Raw genomic sequence first — 21,761 nt, 5'->3', positions numbered from 1 at the left:
TTGAATTTGCTTCCCCATTCAGATATAGACCTACCTCCTACACACTCTGTGTTTCACAGTTATAAAGGCCAACATTATGGAAAAGCTGAGATGATGAAACAATGTTAAGTAAGATCCTATAGGAGGTTTGGAGTCTCTGCCTGATTTAAACATTTTCCTCAGAACAGAACATTCAAATCAAATCAAATTTTGTAGGCCACATACACATATTTAGCAGATGTTATTGCGGGTGTAGCGAAATGCTTGTGTTCCTAGCTCCAACAGTGCAGTAGTATCTAACAATTCACAATAGTACACACAAATCTCAAAGTAAAATAACGGAATTAAGAAATATATAAATATTAGGACGAGCAATGTCAGAGTGGCATTGACTAAAAAACTTATATAATATACTGAACAAAAATATATACGCAACATGCACAATTTCAAAGATTTTACTGAGTTATAGTCCATATAAGGAAATCAGTCAATTGAAATAAATTAATAGACCCTAATCTATGGATTTCACATGACCGGGAATACAGATATGCATCTGTTGGTCACAGATACCTTACAAAAAAAGGTAGGGGTGTGGATCAGAAATCCAGTCAGTATCTGGTGTGACCACAATTTGCCTCATGCAGTGTGACACATCTCCTTCGCGTAGACTTGATCAGGCTGTTGATTGTGACCTGTGGAATGTTGTCCCACTCCTCTTCAATGGCTATGCGAAGTTGCTGGATATTGGCGGGAACTGGAACACGCTGTCGTACATGTCGATCCAGAGCATCCCAAAAATGCTCAATGGGTGACATGTCTGGTGAGTATGCAGGCCATGGAAGAACTGGGACATTTTCAGCTTCCAGGAATTGTGTACAGATCCTTGCGACATGGGGCCGTGCATTATCATTCTGAAACATGAGGTGATGGCAGCGGATGAATGGCACGACAATGGGCCTCAGGATCTCATTACAGTTTCTCTGTGCATTCAAATTGCCATCGATTAAAATGTAATTGTGTTCGTTGTCCGTAGCTTATGCCTGCCCATACCATAAACCCACTGCCAGCACAAGGTGCACCTGTGTAATGATCATACTGTTTAATCATCTTCTTGATATGCCACACCTGTCAGGTCGATGGATTATCTTGGGAAAGGAGAAATGTTCACTAACAGGGATGTAAACAAGTTAGTGCACAACATTTGTGAGAAATAAGCTTTTTGTGCGGATGGACATTTTCTAGGATATTTTATTTCAGCTCATGAAAAATGGGACCAACACTTTACATGTTGCGTTTATATATATATATATATATATATATATATATATATTACATAATGTCTGTGGACTATTTGCTGCATTGTGAAGTGTGATTGACTAATGGTTTTAAAATACTTTTGAAGGATTTGAGGCGAGGTTAGTTCAGCTCAAACTGTTCGGAGGTTAAACAATTGGGAATTCATTAATAGCCGTTACCCACAATAAACAAAGGTGGCTGTTTGAACTTGAAGGGCTTGACGGACAAAATGCATTGCCCAGTGCAGTCTGTTTCTTCTTACCAATGTCTTCCAAATTGGCAAGTGAGTTGGTATTGAAAGAAAGAGCCTCTTTCTCAGAGAATGACTCATCTAGACTGGCAAATGAAAGGGTTTGTTAAAAAAAAAAACGGAGGAACTCAAAAGGATAAAGCCAGGGCATAATTGAAAGCCAATGATGGAATGGAGTTGCAATGATTTATTTTTCCTCCACATTTCCCTTCAATAACTACAGCTCATGGACATAAAGGGGGCTGTGTGTTTTTCATTTGACAATCCCAAAGCACTCAACTGGTTTGATCTTAGCCACCAAAACTTTATGAAAGCATCCCTAAAGTCTTCATAAACCCTACATAGTTGCTTCACAAATCATTCATAAGTACAGTCATACTTTGTGAAGGGTGATATAAAAGCTCCTTATTTGCCAAATGTGGCACAATCCTTTTTCCAACCTTAGCATGATATTTGTTTATGAATGATTTCTGAAGCATTTATAGAGGTCCCATAAAGTCTTTACAGAGGTGTCATTAAAAAAGCCTTAAAAAGTTTTGTTTCTTTTGAAGTGGGACCATTTCTTTTAGCTGTCATGCCTGTGAATCCCCATGACATTGATATCCCCAGGGTTTGTTCGACCCACTTATGTCGCTCCAATCAGCTGTATCTTTGCCCCTCACTCTCCCTTGCTATGGTTACTGACTGATGACTCTCTTCTTGACCTTTGATCCAACTAGGTCACGAGAGACATCCTTGCCATCCAGGCGGCTGGGTTTACAGGTGTTGGCCCAAGTGCTGATCTAGGACCAGCTTATGTGTAACCTAGTTCTCCCTGTAAACATAAGCAGGTAATAGGGAAAAACTGACCCTGGATCTGCTCTTAGTGGGCAACTTGTCTAATGCTGACTCAGCTTTTTGTACAGTTACCCCTGCCTGGAGATGGCAAGCTCCTACTTTCACTAACAACAAATCTGGATGTCCGAAGGAAAAGGAGTTCAAAGCATCGGAGATGTTAATTTCTTAACGACTAGGGGTATGATGCAGGCATGATGCATTGCATTTCATTGCCTTGCACTTTATTGCATTTAGGTGCTAACGTGGTTGAAATTCTCCCCCATCCACCTCAGACACATGGTGAACAACTCATTCAAAAGCCAGCCCATTCATGAGCTTTGATAGGACAAAAAAGCCCAATCTGGAGTCTGTGCTGTCATGAGACCAAACCAAATGTAAAAAGCAGTCCATTACTGATCCAGAACTTTTCATAAATTATTATGTTGGAGCGGTTTGATGCCTGAGAGCACCCTTGGTCAGCCATTTATCCATTAGCTGAGTCATCCAACTACACTCAATCCCCCCCCAACCCCAACCTGGCCTTGCCTGTCTAGCCTGTGTTCTCCTGAGGACTGGCCTCAAATAGGATTTGCAAGCGCTCAAGGCAGCACTTTTGTTGACTATCTCATTACAGCATAGCTAAGTATTCATTAGGCAACACTGGACTAGCCTTGCGTTCAGGGAACGGAAAGGCTACTGTTTAGGACTTGAGTTGTGATTTTTAGAGCTCAGACAGATTAGCATCACTGGGGATTGGTTTTTCTCTTGATCCGAAAGGCAGGGTTTTTTTTCCAGACTGATTTTCAAGGCTGGATGACAGGTCAAAGTGAGCTCATCTCTTGGGGGAAGGAAGGTTTTTCTCCACTTGTTGTCATTCTCCTCTTGCCTGCAAGTAGATAAGAACACTCAGTGCTCCAGGACCATATGCACAGCAGAGGGGATTTTGCTGGTCGTTCTGCACTTTGGGAATAGAAGGTAAATTACAAGTGTGTGAGTGTTGAGTTGTGTTTGTGTTCTAGTCTAGGGGTATGCAAAGAGGTAATGGTGATTGGAACATGTGCTTGAGAAGAGAAATCAAAGTCCCTTTGGGTATTTTTGTTACAAGGTTCTATTTGTGACTTGCTCAGAATCTGTAGTAGCTGGACCCACTGTAGTAGCTGGATCCACTGTAGTAGCTGGATCCACTGTAGTAGCTGGATCCACTGTAGTAGTTGGATCCACTGTAGTAGCTGGATCCACTGTATAGCTGGATCCACTGTAGTAGCTGGACTCACTGTAGTAGCTAGATACACTATAGTAGCTGGACTCACTGTAGTAGCTAGATCCACTCTAGTAGCTGGATCCACTGTAGTAGCTGGACCCACTATAGTAGCTGGACCCACTATAGTAGCTGGACTCACTGTAGTAGCTAGATCCACTGTAGTAGCTGGACCCACTATAGTAGCTGGACTCACTGTAGTAGCTAGATCCACTGTAGTAGCTGGACCCACTATAGTAGCTGGACCCACTATAGTAGCTGGACTCACTGTAGTAGCTGGACCCACTGTAATAGCTAGATCCACTGTAGTAGCTAGATCCACTGTAGTAGCTGGACCCACTATAGTAGCTGGACTCACTGTAGTAGCTGGACCCACTGTAATAGCTAGATCCACTGTAGTAGCTGTACCCACTGTAGTAGCTAGATCCACTATAGTAGCTATATCCACTGTAGTAGCTAGATCCACTATAGTAGCTGGATCCACTGTAGTAGCTGGATCCACTGTAGTAGCTGGATCCACTGTAGTAGCTGGATCTAATGGTGCAATTTCCCATGTGCCATTATTTTTCAGATGTAGAATTGTTTCCCCCCTATGTTGTAAACCAGGGGTGGGGAATGTTGCCCTACAAGGGCAGGTGTAAGTGCACACTTTTGTTCCAACCAAGCAGTAACACAGCTGATCCCAGGGACTACAGATGGAAACTAGCTGGCTGGCTAAATATGGCACATTTACAGAAATGTTGATTCCATGTACATTGTCCCTGTTAAATAAATGTAAAAACTGAAATTAAATTCCATTAATCAATCTCTTGATTGATGACTGGGATAAGTTGATTAGTAGAAACAGCAGTGTGACTGCTTGCCTGCAATGAAAGCACTAAATCAAATTCAGATCTTCAGTAGTTCATTACTTTTTTGCCATGTAGATGTGTAGCTAACCACTGGAACTACACAACTTTTTTTTGCTAAATGAAAATAAAATATCAGTGTATGCAAATAGTAGGCAATCATTTCCTTTCTTTTTCGGCATCAGACCTGCCTAGTTTTCATTCAACTATTTTTGTGTTTACTAGGCTAAATTATACATTCTGTTAAAATTTGACTCCAGAGTGATCTGTTCTTGCAATTTGTAGTGTACAATACAATATTTCGATATGATAATTTTTCACGAAGGAGTTTGAATGTAGTGAACTACTTTTTCAAAGTAACTTTAGTTAAGTAAACTATATGTTTCTTAAGGGTATCTTTAGTGTAGCTTAACTTCTTCCAGTGTGAAGTAATTGGTAGTTTGGAAGGCTATATTTTCAGAGTAGCTTCCCCAACAGTGCTCCCAGGGTAAGATTCAGGATTCATTTCATTTCTTTAAAAGTTTTATTATCTACAATCCTTCAATTGTATTATTTAAAAATATATATTCATGTGATACAAGATGCAAAATAATACAATCAGGATTAAGCACTATGTTATGGAATTTATTGTAATTGTGTGTAGATGTCATGTGGCCTTCAACGGAGTGGCCTAACCTGGAGTTGTTATGTCTTGGGCTGTGATTTTTCCATTTGAAGAGTGTGTACTGTACACAGCAGACACCAAGATGGGGTCTGACACAGTCATCAACGTTGAACAGATGTGGCCAGACTAGAGTCACTAGAGCTGAAGGTCACCTTTATGGCCGTAATGTCACTGAGGATCTCTGGGATTTATGATGTCATTCATTTGTGGCTGTCATCATTGATGTTATTGGGTAGGGACGGGCTGGCCTTCATTTATGCACATGATTGGTTCACTCAAGATTGGACCTGTCAGTCAGTTGTCATCGGCAACAAGGAGGGATTCGTATCTAGCTAAGATTTGTTCTCCTGACACAATTCTGACCCTAGAGTGTTGAGAATGTTCTACATGTATTTTACAGATCAGTAGGGTTCGCATGACTTGAGTGACACCAGTGACCTCTGGCAGGACTTCTGGCAGAAGTTTGGATCTGGTGGTTGTCCCATTCAGTTAACTGGGAGGTTATTAGGTACTGGCAGTGGCGGCTCCTGAAAAAATTCTCAGGAGGGGCAATTTTTCTGATGATTTAGGTGACCTACACACATTTAAAAAAAGATATGTCCAGCAACAACATGAAGACAGGGGCAGCATATAAGTCAATACCAGAAGCATTTATTGACTGATCTCAAAAGTGTTGGCTTACCAGGGTTGGTGGAGCCCTCAGTTTCATCTTTGCCTCGCAAAGCTAACTCAAACACTCCGCAAAACTTCACACACTGGATTAGCCGGCTGAGGATGTGGCGGTTCTTGCTAATGTCGTAGTAAATATATTTGTTATAGTGAATATGGAATATGATATGTTGAGTAAAATGTTGTGCTAAGATCTATTTAGGTCAGGAGCTGGTTATAAGTTCTGTTCCTATCCAATAACAATGGACAAAAGGGTCCTATCTTGTCAGCCTTGTCAGCAGGTGGCCAAGGACAACACCCACGCCATAGGCCTCTCAGTTCTTCCAACTCACGAGTTCTTGCTCTGAGGACACACACACACACAAACACACACACACACACACATCATCACTGTTAAACACACACACACACACACACACACACAAAAATCCCCTCTCTTAGGCTGAACATTTGAAGACAGAGAACCCGACTCAGAGCCAATGCAACAGTGACAGTAGCCTGCAGGGGACCTCGCCCAACTCATCAGGACCAATCAGAAGATCAGAACTACTAGATTGAACCTACTTCATTTATTGCATAAAATGTCTGCACACAATGTTTCGGGGCTCTCTTCAGATAATAATAATAATAATAATAATAATAATAATAATAATAATAATAATAATATGCCATTTAGCAGACGCTTTTATCCAAAGCGACTTACAGTCATGCGTGCATACATTTTTGTGTATGGGTGGTCCCGGGGATCGAACCCACTACCTTGGCGTTACAAGCACCATGCTCTACCAGCTGAGCTACAGAAAGTGGATACTCATGGATGCGCATTGCAATTGTAAAATGTCAACACAATTGGAGACACCACGTCATTTTTGGAGACATGTTATTGACAGTAAACTATTGTAGATGCGACTGCTAACTAACTAAAACATTTTAGCTGGCTAGCTAATCATCTTAGCTAAATGTGGGGCAAACAATTCAGTTATTTACCGTTAATTTGAGGGATTGGGGTGAAAGAAATCGAGTTACATAGTGATACTTTACGATATACTGTATTGACAATATCGCAATATTTTAGCGCTAGTTGGCTGTACCTGCACCAAAACACCATTATTGTTCCTTCATAGCTTGTTCTCAATCTTTTCACATTGGGAGCCAATTTGTTTTCAGCACTTTTATTTCCATGACTGATCAAAACTCGTTCTCATGGCTTTCTGATCCCTCTGCAACAGACATATGGTGCGCAATAAAATCACAGTATCGAATCGCAATACGTATAGAATCATGAGACTCGCAATGCTGATGCATATATCTTATCGTGAGGTTCCTGGCAATTCCCAGCCCAAGTTCATTTTTAAGAGTTTGACGAACGGGTCCGTGAACGCGATTCCAGATATATTTACCTCTGAATAAACTGCCTTTATTACACCATATCCACATCCAGTAAACTTGTGATTATCAACACTAACCTCATCGTTGTGGCGGCGGACAGCTAGCCTGTATCCCTCGTCATCCAGTTGAGTGAGTGGCAATGTCTTTTTTCGTTCGTACCAATTTTTGGAAAATCCTCGGGTGTAGGACTTTCCGCCTTTAGTAGAAACCTGTTGAATTATTAAATTTGGTCTGGGAGGTCCTAATTGTTTCGTTGCCAATTTATCTTCATTTGTTCGCCGACAAAAAGGAAATTCTTTCAAAGACACAACCGAGTTGCACTGAAGCCTAGCCATGTTGATAGTAGTAGTGAATTGATTGACGCTGCTACCCTCTCTTTTCTTAGTTACGTTCATGTGACGAAAGCGCGTAAGTGCAAGCCCACAGACACCCATTGAGATTGTATTGAAGGCTCTGAAATTTGAAAAAAATAGATTTTACATGGGAGTCTATGACAGAAGTTCTGGGCGATTTTCAATCTGACTGAAATCGCCCCAAAAGGGGGTGGAGCCATTTGAAGCACGACTTTAGCCTGATTCGACATTTAGTGGCAGTGTGGCACTGTGGCAGATCAGACGTATAGATTACAACACTGATAACTACTGTTGCCGTGATATAATTGATTAGAAAAAAAATCCCTTCCTTTTCCCGTTTGGCAGTGCGTCGCCCATATCGCCCTATTGAACAGGCCGTCCCTGGGTACTGGTTATGTTACTCTCAGAACTTCTTTACTCATATACGGACTGCAAAATAATTTTGTAATTTTGGTTGAAGCTTGACAAAGGAACGCTTGTCCCCCCCCCCCCCCCCTCCCCACAACTGTCCTGTCTCTGTCGATTGAGTCAGTGGTCATTTCAAGGGTTCTAAGTGTGATATTTGATTAATGCTGATTCACGTTTAGTAGGGCTTTAGTATGTTAATGAGGTTTAGCACACTGCACAACGGGACTCATTCCAAGTGGTTCTTTGAGTAGCGTTGTCCATTAAACTCTCCATTCACAGTCCGCACCATGGAGGAAGAACTCGGAGAGGCATTGTATGTAAGTTTGCCTTTGATTCTAAGATGGATTGTAGTAACCGCTCACAGCAACGGAAAGCTTGATGTTCTGGATAATTTATTTTAGGGCTTTAAAATAATGTTTCTTTATGTCTTGAAGAAATGTGTGTGTTTATTTTACAACATACAGTGAGCTCCAAAAGTATTGGGACAGTGACCATTTGGTTGTTGTTTTGGCTCTGTACTGTACAATGACTATGAGGTTAAAGTGCAGACTGTCAGCTTCAATTTGAGGGTATCTTCATCCATATCTGGTGAACCGTTTAGAAATTACAGCACTTTCTGTACATAGTCCCCCCATTTTAGGGGACTAAAAGTATTGGGATAAATTAATTTTAAAGTAGTATTAAAGTAGTAAAAAGTTAAGTATTTGGTTCCATATTCCTAGCACGCAACAAATACATCAAGCTTTTGACTCTACAAACTTGTTGGATGCATTTGCTGTTTGTTTTGGTTGTGTTTCAGATTATTTTGTGCCCAATAGAAGTTAATGGTAAATAATGTGTCAATTTGGAGTCACGTTTATTGTAAATAAGAACAGAATATGTTTCTAAACACTTCTACATTAATGTGGATGCTACCATGATAACGGATAGTCCTGAATAAATCGTGAATAATGATGAGTGAGAAAGTTACAGACGCACAAATATAATATCATACCCCCAAGACATGCTAACCTCTCACCATTACAATAACAGGGGAGTTATGTTTGGGGGGAATATGATATATGTGCGTCTGTAACTTTTTCTATGGTCTATAATATATATGCTTCAGAAATCTAATTTGATTTTATACAAATGGTGGCGTGGCAAAATGATTCTGCCACTTTATGTAGTATGATAAATGCTGATAAATGATTGAAGGTGAAGGTGGTGTTCTTTTTTGGTGGGGCGGCTATACTAACGCCAATGTCCACCTAAACCAGGTGCTCTCTTTATTCTACAGGACCTCAGCTCATTTGCCATGCCCTTCTTGGAGGGAGATGCCGACCATGTGGATACGGACGGCATACGGAAGGTAAAGTGATGTCCCTTGGTACACCCTCATCAGCTCAGTGTGCTCCGAGAAAATATCTGTATTTATTTTGGGGGAAATTCAGAGATAGTTGGGGTCCATTTAGCCTGGTGCTCCAGTTTGGATGTGCTTCAGCCAACTCCTGTCTTGTGATTTTGTCAATTATAGTGTGGTTGGCTACAGCAAGTACAGTTTTGGACCAGGCTAGGGTTAATCACGAAGGCCATCATTTGGTACTCCAGTTCTGTTTTGATTGAGGAAAATAGAAATTAAAAGCATAAGCATCCCCAACTAAATTAACATAGACTTTATTAAAACCTCAATTTTTCATCATTACCTATTTAAAGTCGGGGAATGGCCCTGACTTCACACTGAGTTAAACCCATGACAGCTTTGATCAGATGAGTGCTCTGTGGATATAATGTGGTCAGTCACACTGAGGACATAAGCTGAGCCAGACCTGTCAATCAAGAGCCTGGTGCTGAGTCATCGGGTTAGAGCGGGACCTGAGAGTACTGGTGCTGAGTCATCGGGTTAGAGCGGGACCTGAGAGTACTGGTGCTGAGTCATCTGGTTAGAGCGGGAACTGAGAGTACTGGTGCTGAGTCATCGAGTTAGAGCTGGAACTGAGAGTACTGGTGCTGAGTCATCTGGTTAGAGCTGGAACTGAGAGTACTGGTGCCGAGTCATCGGGTTAGAGCGGGAACTGAGAGTGAGCGGGAACTGAGAGTACTGGTGCTGAGTCATCGGGTTAGAGCAGGAACTGAGAGTACTGGTGCTGAGTCATCGGGTTAGATCGGGACCTGAGAGTACTGGTGCTGAGTCATCGGGTTAGAGCGGGAACTGAGAGTACTGGTGCTGAGTCATCGGGTTAGAGCGGGAACTGAGAGTACTGGTGCTGAGTCATCGGGTTAGAGCGGGAACTGAGAGTACTGGTGCTGAGTCATCGGGTTAGAGCGGGACCTGAGAGTACTGGTGCTGAGTCATTGGGTTAGAGCGGGACCTGAGAGTACTGGTGCTGAGTCATCGGGTTAGAGCGGGACCTGAGAGTACTGGTGCTGAGTCATCGGGTTAGAGCGGGACCTGAGAGTACTGGTCCTGAGTCATCGGGTTAGAGCGGGACCTGAGAGTACTGGTGCTGAGTCATCTGGTTAGAGCTGGACCTGAGAGTACTGGTGCTGAGTCATCGGGTTAGAGCGGGACCTGAGAGTACTGGTGCTGAGTCATCGGGTTAGAGCGGGACCTGAGAGTACTGGTGCTGAGTCATCGGGTTAGAGCTGGAACTGAGAGTACTGGTGCTGAGTCATCGGGTTAGAGCTGGACCTGAGAGTACTGGTGCTGAGTCATCGGGTTAGAGCGGGACCTGAGAGTACTGGTGCTGAGTCATCGGGTTAGAGCTGGACCTGAGAGTACTGGTGCTGAGTCATCGGGTTAGAGCTGGAACTGAGAGTACTGGTGCTGAGTCATCGGGTTAGAGCTGGAACTGAGAGTACTGGTGCTGAGTCATCGGGTTAGAGCGGGACCTGAGAGTACTGGTCCTGAGTCATCGTGTTAGAGCGGGACCTGAGAGTACTGGTGCTGAGTCATCGGGTTAGAGCTGGACCTGAGAGTACTGGTGCTGAGTCATCGGGTTAGAGCTGGAACTGAGAGTACTGGTGCTGAGTCATCGGGTTAGAGTGGGACCTGAGAGTACTGGTGCTGAGTCATCGGGTTAGAGCGGGACCTGAGAGTACTGGTGCTGAGTCATCGGGTTAGAGCGGGACCTGAGAGTACTGGTGCTGAGTCATCGGGTTAGAGCTGGAACTGAGAGTACTGGTGCTGAGTCATCGGGTTAGAGCGGGACCTGAGAGTACTGGTGCTGAGTCATCGGGTTAGAGCGGGACCTGACAGTACTGGTGCTGAGTCATCGGGTTAGAGCGGGACCTGAGAGTACTGGTGCTGAGTCATTGGGTTAGAGCGGGACCTGAGAGTACTGGTGCTGAGTCATCGGGTTAGAGCTGGACCTGACAGTACTGGTGCTGAGTCATCGGGTTAGAGCGGGACCTGACAGTACTGGTGCTGAGTCATCGGGTTAGAGCGGGACCTGAGAGTACTGGTGCTGAGTCATCGGGTTAGAGCGGGACCTGAGAGTACTGGTGCTGAGTCATCGGGTTAGAGCGGGACCTGAGAGTACTGGTGCTGAGTCATCGGGTTAGAGCGGGACCTGAGAGTACTGGTGCTGAGTCATCGGGTTAGAGCTGGACCTGAGAGTACTGGTGCTGAGTCATCGGGTTAGAGAGGGACCTGAGAGTACTGGTGCTGAGTCATCGGGTTAGAGTGGGACCTGAGAGTACTGGTGCTGAGAAAAATTCTTCAAAGCAACATCCTAGCACCAATAGGATAAATTGAAACCAATAGAAGCCAAAACTCTTTGAAGTGGCGGGCGAGAGAGCTAGAGGCGAGGTGGCCGGCCGCCTTGTCTAATGCTAGATGAATCCCTGCTGTATGGTCGGCCTATACATAACCTTGTGCGGTGTTGCCTGAGTGAAGGAGAGGGTGTGTTGGGATGTGAACAACAGAAAGTGCACTGATAGTGGTTCCCTTCTAGTGTAGTCAGTGTTTATATTTATGAGTTAAGTCTTATCTCAGACAGAATCCTCTCTGTGTCGTCCTCCATCTCTCACCTTGGAGCATTAAGGTCAAACCCCTTTTTCCTGGATTTGAAGGGGAAGCTACAGGGCCGACTATCAATCAGAAAAAAACACCAAGGAAATAGTGAAGGATATAGATAACATTTATTATTCCCCTCGCAAGGTTCTAGTACATTTAGTACATATCCTATTTTATTCCCATAGTTTCCCATACTGACTGTTGCTTTACCTCGTTGCTGAACTGTACCTAATACAGAACAGTAGGGTTGTTTATAGTAAATATAGCCCATGCATTGCTTCTCATATTTTTCCAGATTGTTATTTTAGATTATGTCCTCACCTCAGGCGTGCATTATTTTAGTTTTTTACACACATTTTGGTGTGTGTGTGTGTTTTCATTTTTTTTTCTAACTTTGCCATGGGAATGGCTTAAGGTTTGGACGTAGGCCAACAACATGAGGATACAATGTCATTTAAATGGAGTACATCAGTGTAACACCCAAACACGAGAAAGGGTTGGATACTTAGCCATATTTATTGACTTCATTTTATTTCTCAGAGGAATAGGTCTAGTGGTTTACAGTTCAAAACCAGCACTACAGTGCAAGAATAACCAGTCCATTCAGACTACACTTTCCCATTTTAGGGATTCAAGCAACGAAGCTACTCTGGTACCAAATGACCGATCTGCACGAAACTTTATATAGCATCTATGGACTAAGGTCTCCCAATGTAACATTTTCTAGGTTAGTACCTCAAACAATATGGACTAATAAACATTCAAGTGGGCGTGACCTGGCACATAAATGCATAGAAATCAGACACGGTTATTCATATTGAAACAAAACTTGACATGCATGTTCCAAACACTGTCAAGACTTAACATATGCAAGAACAATCAGCTCCACCACATGGTGGCGCTATAATTGCCACATATTTATATCTATTGATCTGTTTGACTCAGAGTCATGGAATTGGCACACATGCTCAGGGATGTGAGTCTAGCTAACCTGCAGAGTATGGTTATGTTTGGGTGCATGGTGGAGCTGTTGGACAGGATAAAATATTCATGCAAGGCTCATTGGCTTATAGCGGCCATGTTGTTTAAGCTACAGTCTTGGAAAATGTTGCGTTTAACGACGTGCATCTATAGATGCTATATACCAAACTTGGTGCCGATCCTTCCAGTAGTTCTGGAGAAGAAGACGTTTAAAGTAGTCAACATCATTAAAAAGGGTCCAAAAACCATCAAAAGCATATCGCATGATCTGTTTGATTTGAGTTGTGATATTTGGCAGGCATGTTGAGTACAGAAGTAGCTCATCCAAAGGCAACTAGTAAATGTTGTCCTAATGGTGGCGCTGTGGTGCAACAGGGCTTGAAACCCGCCATGGCTGCTTGCAGCTTCTGTATATTCTCTGTTTAATGTTCTTCATATAAATCTCTATACTCATACTGCACGCATTAAAAGTTTGCGTGTGATTTGATTCAACCCTGAAGCCATCTGTGTCCATAGGCATATTAATATGTATAAAGGGGAAGGCTGAGTCACTCCTCACATTGATTATACTTTTGAATGATTAGATTTTTAATCTACTCCAATGCCATCACCAGCCTTTAGCTCTCATCTCTCATCGTTAATGGATTATTTGACCCCAAGTCGAAAGCTCCGACATTGTAATTATTCAGCGAAGACCTAACCTCGGTTAACCCAGAAATAAAATCTTGCGTAATTTGGTCAGATGCTTTGTTTACATAGTCTGTCAACGAGATTAGAGAAGACCTAAAATACATTTCTGAGAATCAGCTTGATATCCCAGACAGTAAAACCACACTTACCTAGGGGAAAAGCATAACAGACTGTCTTCATTGCATTATTAGATCATCGTGACTAACAGTTTGCATTAAAAGCTTTTGATGCACCTCCCTCTCTAACTCGGCTGTTTACTGAAAGGGGCAAGTTTACAGTAGACCTTTTGGCAAGCAAATTCATATTTTCAATTATTTCAAGAATGTCCCTGATTTAGAATGTAGAGTAGAGCTGGACGATATGAACCAAAATCCATATCACGATAAATTGACTGAATTATCACAATAACAAATTTAACCATAAATATATAACATGAATGTGCACCACGGTTCTACTAAACTAACATATGGAATTGATTTAAGAAGGTCATACCAAGGATCATTTAGCTATTTGATTTTGAATTTTAAGACCCCTTGAAGTATATATATATATATATATATATATATATATATATATATATATATATATATATATATATATATATATATATATATATATACATATACACTGGGGGAAAAAAGTATTTAGTCAGCCACCAATTGTGCAAGTTCTCTCACTTAAAAAGATGAGAGAGGCCTGTAATTTTCATCATAGGTACACGTCAACTATGACAGACAAATTGAGATTTTTTTCCCAGAAAATCACATTGTAGGATTTTTTATGATTTTATTTGCAAATTATGGTGGAAAATACGTATTTGGTCACTTACAAACAAGCAAGATTTCTGGCTCTCACAGACCTGTAACTTCTTCTTTAAGAGGCTCCTCTGTCCTGCACTCGTTACCTGTATTAATGGCACCTGTTTGAACTTGTTATCAGTATAAAAGACACCTGTCCACAACCTCAAACAGTCACACTCCAAACTCCACTATGGCCAAGACCAAAGAGTTGTCAAAGACACCAGAAACAAAATTGTAGACCTGCACCAGGCTGGGAAGACTGAATCTGCAATAGGTAAGCAGCTTGGTTTGAAGAAATCAACTGTGGGAGCAATTATTAGGAAATGGAAGACATACAAGACCACTGATAATCTCCCTCGATCTGGGGCTCCACGCAAGATCTCACCCCGTGGGGTCAAAATGATCACAAGAACGGTGAGCAAAAATCCCAGAACCACACAGGGGGGACCTAGTGAATGACCTGCAGAGAGCTGGGACCAAAGTAACAAAACCTACCATCAGTAACACACTACGCCGCCAGGGACTCAAATCCTGCAGTGCCAGACGTGTCCCCCTGCTTAAGCCAGTACATGTCCAGGCCCGTCTGAAGTTTGCTAGAGTGCATTTGGATGATCCAGAAGAGGATTGGGAGAATGTCATATGGTCAGATGAAACCAAAATAGAACTTTTTGGTAAAAACTCAACTCGTCGTGTTTGGAGGACAAAGAATGCTGAGTTGCATCCAAAGAACACCATACCTACTGTGAAGCATGGGGGTGGAAACATCATGCTTTGGGGCTGTTTTTCTGCAAAGGAACCAGGACGACTGATCCGTGTAAAGGAAAGAATGAATGGGGCCATGTATCGTGAGATTTTGAGTGAAAACCTCCTTCCATCAGCAAGGGCATTGAAGATGAAACGTGGCTGGGTCTTTCAGCATGACAATGATCCCAAACACACCGCCCGGGCAACGAAGGAGTGGCTTCGTAAGAAGCATTTCAAGGTCCTGGAGTGGCCTAGCCAGTCTCCAGATCTCAACCCCATAGAAAATCTTTGGAGGGAGTTGAAAGTCCGTGTTGCCCAGCGACAGCCCCAAAACATCACTGCTCTAGAGGAGATCTGCATGGAGGAATGGGCCAAAATACCAGCAACAGTGTGTGAAAACCTTGTGAAGACTTACAGAAAACGTTTGACCTGTGTCATTGCCAACAAAGGGTATATAACAAAGTATTGAGAAACTTTTGTTATTGACCAAATACTTATTTTCCACCATAATTTGCAAATCAATTCATTAAAAATCCTACAATGTGATTTTCTGGATTTTTTTTTCTCATTTTGTCTGTCATAGTTGACGTGTACCTATGATGAACATTACAGGCCTCTCTCATCTTTTTAAGTGGGAGAACTTGCACAATTGGTGGCTGACTAAATACTTTCCCCCCCACTGTATGTATACCTCCTGAGTGGCGCAGTGGTCTAAGGCACTGCATCGCAGTGCTAACTGTGCCACTAGATATCCTGGTTCGAATCCAGGCTCTGTCGCCGCCGGCCGCGACCGGGAGACTCATGGGCGGCGCACAATTGGCCCAGCGTCGTCCAGGGTAGGGGAGGGAATGGCCGGCAGGGATGTAGCTCAGTTGATAGAGCATGGCGTTTGCAACGCCAGGGTTGTGGGTTCGATTCCCACGGGGGGCCAGTATAAAAGAAATATGTATTCACTAACTGTAAGTCGCTCTGGATAAGAGCGTCTGCTAAATGACTAAAATGTAAATGTAAATATATATATATATATATATATATATATATATATATACACAGTACCAGTCAGAAGTTTGGACACACCTACTCATTCCAGGGTTTTTCTTTATTTTCTACATTGTAGAATAATAGTGAAGACATCAAAACTATGAAATAACACATATGGAATCATGTAGTAACCCAAACAGTGTTAAACAAATCAAATCAAAATATCCATGATTTGTGGTCTTTTTGTTCGGTGTTGATAACATTTGGTTTATCTTCCCAGCTCTAGTTCGTAGTTCTGCTAATGACCAGGAAAACATTACAAGAAACTTGTGAATCAGGACAGTATAGTTGTGACATTTAACCAATTTTTGAGCCTTCACAAAGTCCTTGCTTTTGTGTATTGTAGATTGGACACCCCCATGAATGGCAGAGTGATAGACAACCAGGTTTAACATGTTTTCTTGATTGTATCTATCTCTTGAAACAGATACTGGGAGCTATTTCCTCTTAATCAGGAATGGCATGAAATAACATTTGAGTAGTTGAATGGCTATATAGAATTGTGCATTTTGTCTACATTGGAGTTTCAGGCTACTACTCTATGATGCCCCTACACAAATGTCTTGCCACAGTAACTTCAGAATATGCACAATTACACTAGATTAGAATTTGTACTGTAGCTTCTAGACTGATAGGTAATGTAACATGGAAATTATGGCCTCAGAAAATCTTCACGCACAGAATATTAACCTGTCAAACATAGTCTAGATCTTAATCGTTACTCTCTCAGCTCGCTGCTGTGGGGCTGTGTTGTCGAAAGAGAGTAGAAAAAAACACCTTACCTACAAAGCAATCGGTTAACTCTTTGTTTTCTACCTCAGGGTGAAGGGAGTTGCCTCTCAGCCAGCCCGACTAAAGGCTTCTTCACCCGGGGACCCTTCAGTCGGCCCTCCAGTCCCAAGTCAGCCCCTGCCAGGAGCAAGAACAGCCCGGGCTCCCCCAAAACCATCTTCCCCTACCCTTCGTCCCACCAGCACTCCCCACCCAAGTCGGCTCGTCGCCTGAGCTTCAGCGGCATCTTCCGCTCCTCCTCCAGGGACTCTACCTCTAACTCCACCACCACCTCTCCCGTCAGCGTCAAGCTCTTCTCCAGGCCCAGGAAAGGTAAGGCCAGTTGCTCTGTGTGTAACAGGGATGGTTCGGTGTACCACGCTCGCATGATCTGCAACCTTCTCTGAAACCTGGAGAGTTGTCTTAGCTCCCCGACGTAATGCCTAGGCTTTAGCTCAAAGGGCTAATATCGTACAGTGGCACGCGAGAACCCCGGATTTTGAACTCTGGTCAGTCACATATGTGTGTTGAGGGGGGGGGGAATACAAACTACAACATGGCTCAAATTGTTCCTCTGCTGCTGTGGTAGTTAGTGTTTGTGTACTTTTAGGTTGTTTTAGGATGGTAGACGGAAATGCCTGCGTTGTGTATTGGGCATGTGGTTGAGGGGGGTGAAGCTCATTCCTGTCAGTTGTGACGGGGTCAACCATGTGGATATGCTGCCGTATGGGTATGATTGTGACATCATAATATGACACAAAAGGCGTCATTTAGTTATGTTCTATCATGAAATTCATTTTTTCTTCTATAGTCTCGAGCCCTTGACAAACACACCTCATTCAACTCATTGAGGGCTTGATGATTAGTTGACAAGTTGAATCAGGTGTTGCTTGTCCAGGGTTACAATAAAATGTGTACTGTTGGGAGTACTCGAGGACCAGGGTTGGGAAACACTGATCTAGAGTTGGATATTGTTGTTGTCAGAGGAGATTGTGTTTCTGGTTGGACATGCTTACCTGGGGGATGTACTTTCTGTCTCTCACCTCCCATACATTTACATTGACTTGCAGTTGCATCCCTTTTCATTCGCCTCCTCATTTCAGAGTATATGGTAGAGCAACATGAGTTTTGTGTTTAATAACATGCCTTTAAAAAAAACTTTACCTAAGGTACCAGGTGTGTAGATCTCTGGAATATGACTGTTATTTTGGCATTGTCGCGGCTTGGCGAGAGACCCTCCTTAGGGTGAAGATTTAGTAATTGAATCACTCAGTTTTAGCTAACATTCACATTTACATTTACGTCATTTAGCAGACGCTCTTATCCAGAGCGACTTACAAATTGGTGCATTCACCTTATAGCCAGTGGGATAACCACTTTACAATTTTTTTTGTTTTTTTTGGGGGGGTGGGGTAAGGGGGGGGGTAGAAGGATTACTTTATCCTATCCCAGGTATTCCTTAAAGAGGTGGGGTTTCAAGTGTCTCCGGAAGGTGGTAACTCAGCTAACGCAGCTAACTCTTGTTATATTATTGATATAAGCCTTCACATGCTGGTTGCCATTATAACTGATGCATGTAATGATGGCTTTCACATCTGTGCAGTATGAGAGCATCATTACAAGACTTACTAGAGCCAAATTAATCTCCTAGAAACACGCAACCATCCATGTTGTTTTTTTCACACGTACCATTTTAAAGGCAATGTTGTTTTTTCACACCTCACCCTATAGAAGACTTAATGAGTCGTTTAGTGGCAGTTTGTCTTCATGAATAACTGTGTGGGTGTAATTCAGTGCAGTGGCCTTGCTTTGCTTGAATTCATTCAGCTAGATCTATGGACTGCGTTCATTAAATAACAGACCAGTCACAGGGACCAGTTTTCCTTTTCAAAGTATCTTAACTACACAATATCTTGCTTGAAGAAAACATGTAAATTACATCATTAGGATACACACAGAACATGCACACATTGTCTGTCTGTCGATAACAGTAACATTACTTTGACATTTAAGGTGTAATGGTTATGGAGACTGAAGTCTTCTAGACCATCTATGATTGTTAGATAGCCTTTTCCAGTTTTCCAGGCAGTGTGCAAAAGCCTTCAAGGCAACATCCAGGCACTGCTAACTGTACTGTATTACATTCCTTCAAGTTGACCATAATGTTTGCTTACTGACTGTGTTGGAGTAGGCAGCTCCTGTTTATTTGTCACAGTTTTTAGCTTACATCTGCAGTTGGTTGTTTTGTTTTGTCTGACTTCAAATGGCTAATTCTAAAAAGGATCTCCTGTATAACTTGAGATCTCATTTGATGTGGACTAAAGTGATTATTTTTTCAAAATACAACTTTCTTTTTTTTTGGGGTGGGGGGTATTTCTTTGCAGTTAGAATGTAAACAATGATTGAATCCTATTGCACAAGTTATATTATACATTCAGTACAACATGGGAACTCCAAGTTGTTACAGTTTTCCACTGCTCTTGTCACTATGCATTATTGTTCCTGAGATGGTGTGAGGTGTTATTGGTTGCAGCTGATAATAATATACCAGAGGTCGTGGGTGGGTGCCATGGTTATGTAGTTTTACCAGTGGAGGCTGGTGAGGGGAGAACGGCTCATAATAATGGCTGGAATGGAGTAAATAGAATGGTATCAAACACATGGAAACCATGGAAACCATGGAAACCACATGTTTGATGTGTTTGATACCATTCCATTAATTCCATTACTATGAGCCGTCCTCCTCTCAGCAACCTCCACTGAGTTTTAATGTTTTTTCCAGTCAGTCCTACGGAGCATGTATTCTTACAGTCTTGGTTCTTGACTCTTGAAGTGGAATTTTCCACTTCTCTACCTACTGGATAAATAAACAAACTAAATTATTGGCTATTTGGGAGAATATGTGTCTCCGATGAATAGAGAGAAATTTAAATACATTTGATCTAACCCTGACAACATCCAGTGGTTTGTTTGGACACTAAATACCTCTGTTTTCTGACTCTTTTCAAGAAAACACTGTGATTCTTGAGGGAGATTCAGTGTTTGTAATAGGTATGACTAAAATTCAGTGTAATGTGGTGGATCGAAGTCAGGCACAGTACACAGAACTCTCAGAAATGTACTTTACTGAATTAAGTAAAGAATACAACACAGAATACCTCCACACAGGGAGGAACTAACCCGCTCACCAACGACACACGAAACGAAAAACAACCACGCACAAAACACATTGGGAGCCACTGGGTTAAATAGGGAAGGCGTGATTACAATAATGGGCAACAGGTGTGTGACAATAGACAACAGGTGCAACATTGAAACATAGAACATAGATCGGCAGCAGCTAGTATTCCGGTGACGACGAACGCCGAAGCCTGCCCGAGCAAGGAGGAGGGGCAGCCTCGGCCGAATCCGTGACAATTCTTCAATTCCAAGATGTTACAGACGTAGGATCTTAATTTGAGCCAGTTTGCTACAGCATGTCAGCGACCCATGTCGTCCAAAATGTTATACTTTTTACTAATCTGTCCAAAGAACATTCTTCCAAGAGTCTTGATGATCATCCAGGTGCTTCCAGTGGCTTTTTGGCAAAGTTGAGTCAACTTTTTGGACAAGATGGGTCCCATTATGTCATGTGAAAACCAAACATTGTATTCCACAGTAAGAACCTCATGCCAACGGTCAAGCATGGTGGTGGTAGTGTGATGGTGTGGGGATGCTTTGTTGCCTCAGGACCTGGACGACTTGACTTAATAGAAGGAACCATGAATTCGGCTCTGTATCAGATAATTCTACAGGAGAATGTCAGGCCATCTGTCTGTGAGCTGAAGCTGAAGCACAGCTGGGTCATGCAGCAAGACAATGATCCAAAACATACAATCAAGTCTACATGAAAATGGTTAAAAAGCAACACATTTGAAGTTTTGTAATGGCCTATTCAAAGTCCAGACCTAATCCCAATTAAGATGTTGTGGCAGGACTTGAAACGAGCAATTCATGCTTGAAAACCCACAAATGTCGCTGAGTTAAAGCAGTTCTGCATGCAAGAGTGGGCCAAAATTCTTCCACAGCGATGTGAGAGACTGATCAACAACTACAGGAAGCATTTGGTTGCAGTCATTGCAGTTAAAGTTGGCACAACCAGTTATTGAGTGTAAGGGGGCAATTACTTTTTCACACAGGAATTGGGCGTTGCATAACTTTGTTAATTAAATAAATAAAATAAGTATCCTTATTTTGTTGTTATTTGTAAACTCAGGTTCCCTTTATTTAATATTAGGTTTTGGTTGAAGATCTGATAACATTCAGTATCAAAAACATGCAAAAATAGAGAAAATCAGAAAAGGGGCAAATACTTTTTCACGGCACTGTAAGTATCCACACCCCTGTGTCAATACATGTTAGAATCACCTTTGGCAGCGATTACAGCTTTGAGTCTTTCTGGATAAGTCTCTAAAAGCTTTGCACACCTGGATTGTACAATATTTGCACATTATTCTTTTAAAAATTATTTATGCTCTGTCAAGTTTGTTGTTGATCATTGCTAGACATCCATTTTCAAGTCTTGCCATAGATTTCAAGCTGATTTAAGTCGAAACTGTAACTAGGCCACACAGGAACTTTCAATGTCGTCTTGGTAAGCAACTCCAGTGTATATTTGGCCTTGTGTTTTAGGTTATTGTCCAGCTGAAAGGTGAATTTGTCTGCCAGTGTCACAACTTCCGCCAAGGCTGCCTCCCCTCCTTGTTCGGGCAGGTTTCGGCGTTCGTCGTCACCGGCTTACTAGCTGCTGCCGATCCATTTATCATCA

At 42.3% G+C, this 21,761-nt stretch overlaps 1 protein-coding gene across 1 annotated transcript in view; it reads left to right on the top strand.

Moving 5' to 3' along the window:
- LOC311109401 (5'-AMP-activated protein kinase subunit gamma-2-like) overlaps positions 1-21,761 on the top strand; it is a 155,563-nt gene that overhangs the window by 6,749 nt on the left and 127,053 nt on the right. Inside the window, exons 2-3 of the mRNA XM_084152263.1 lie at positions 9,210-9,281; positions 17,005-17,287. Coding sequence (XP_084008389.1) covers positions 9,210-9,281; positions 17,005-17,287 — 355 coding nt within the window. The remainder of the gene's footprint in view (positions 1-9,209; positions 9,282-17,004; positions 17,288-21,761) is intronic.

This window comes from Coregonus lavaretus (genome assembly GCF_964263955.1).
Source record: "Coregonus lavaretus genome assembly, chromosome: 34".
In the NCBI taxonomy this organism is placed as follows: Eukaryota; Metazoa; Chordata; class Actinopteri; order Salmoniformes; family Salmonidae; genus Coregonus; species Coregonus lavaretus.
Note: the sequence above shows the minus strand (reverse complement) of the source record. Positions and strands in the feature narration are given on the sequence as shown.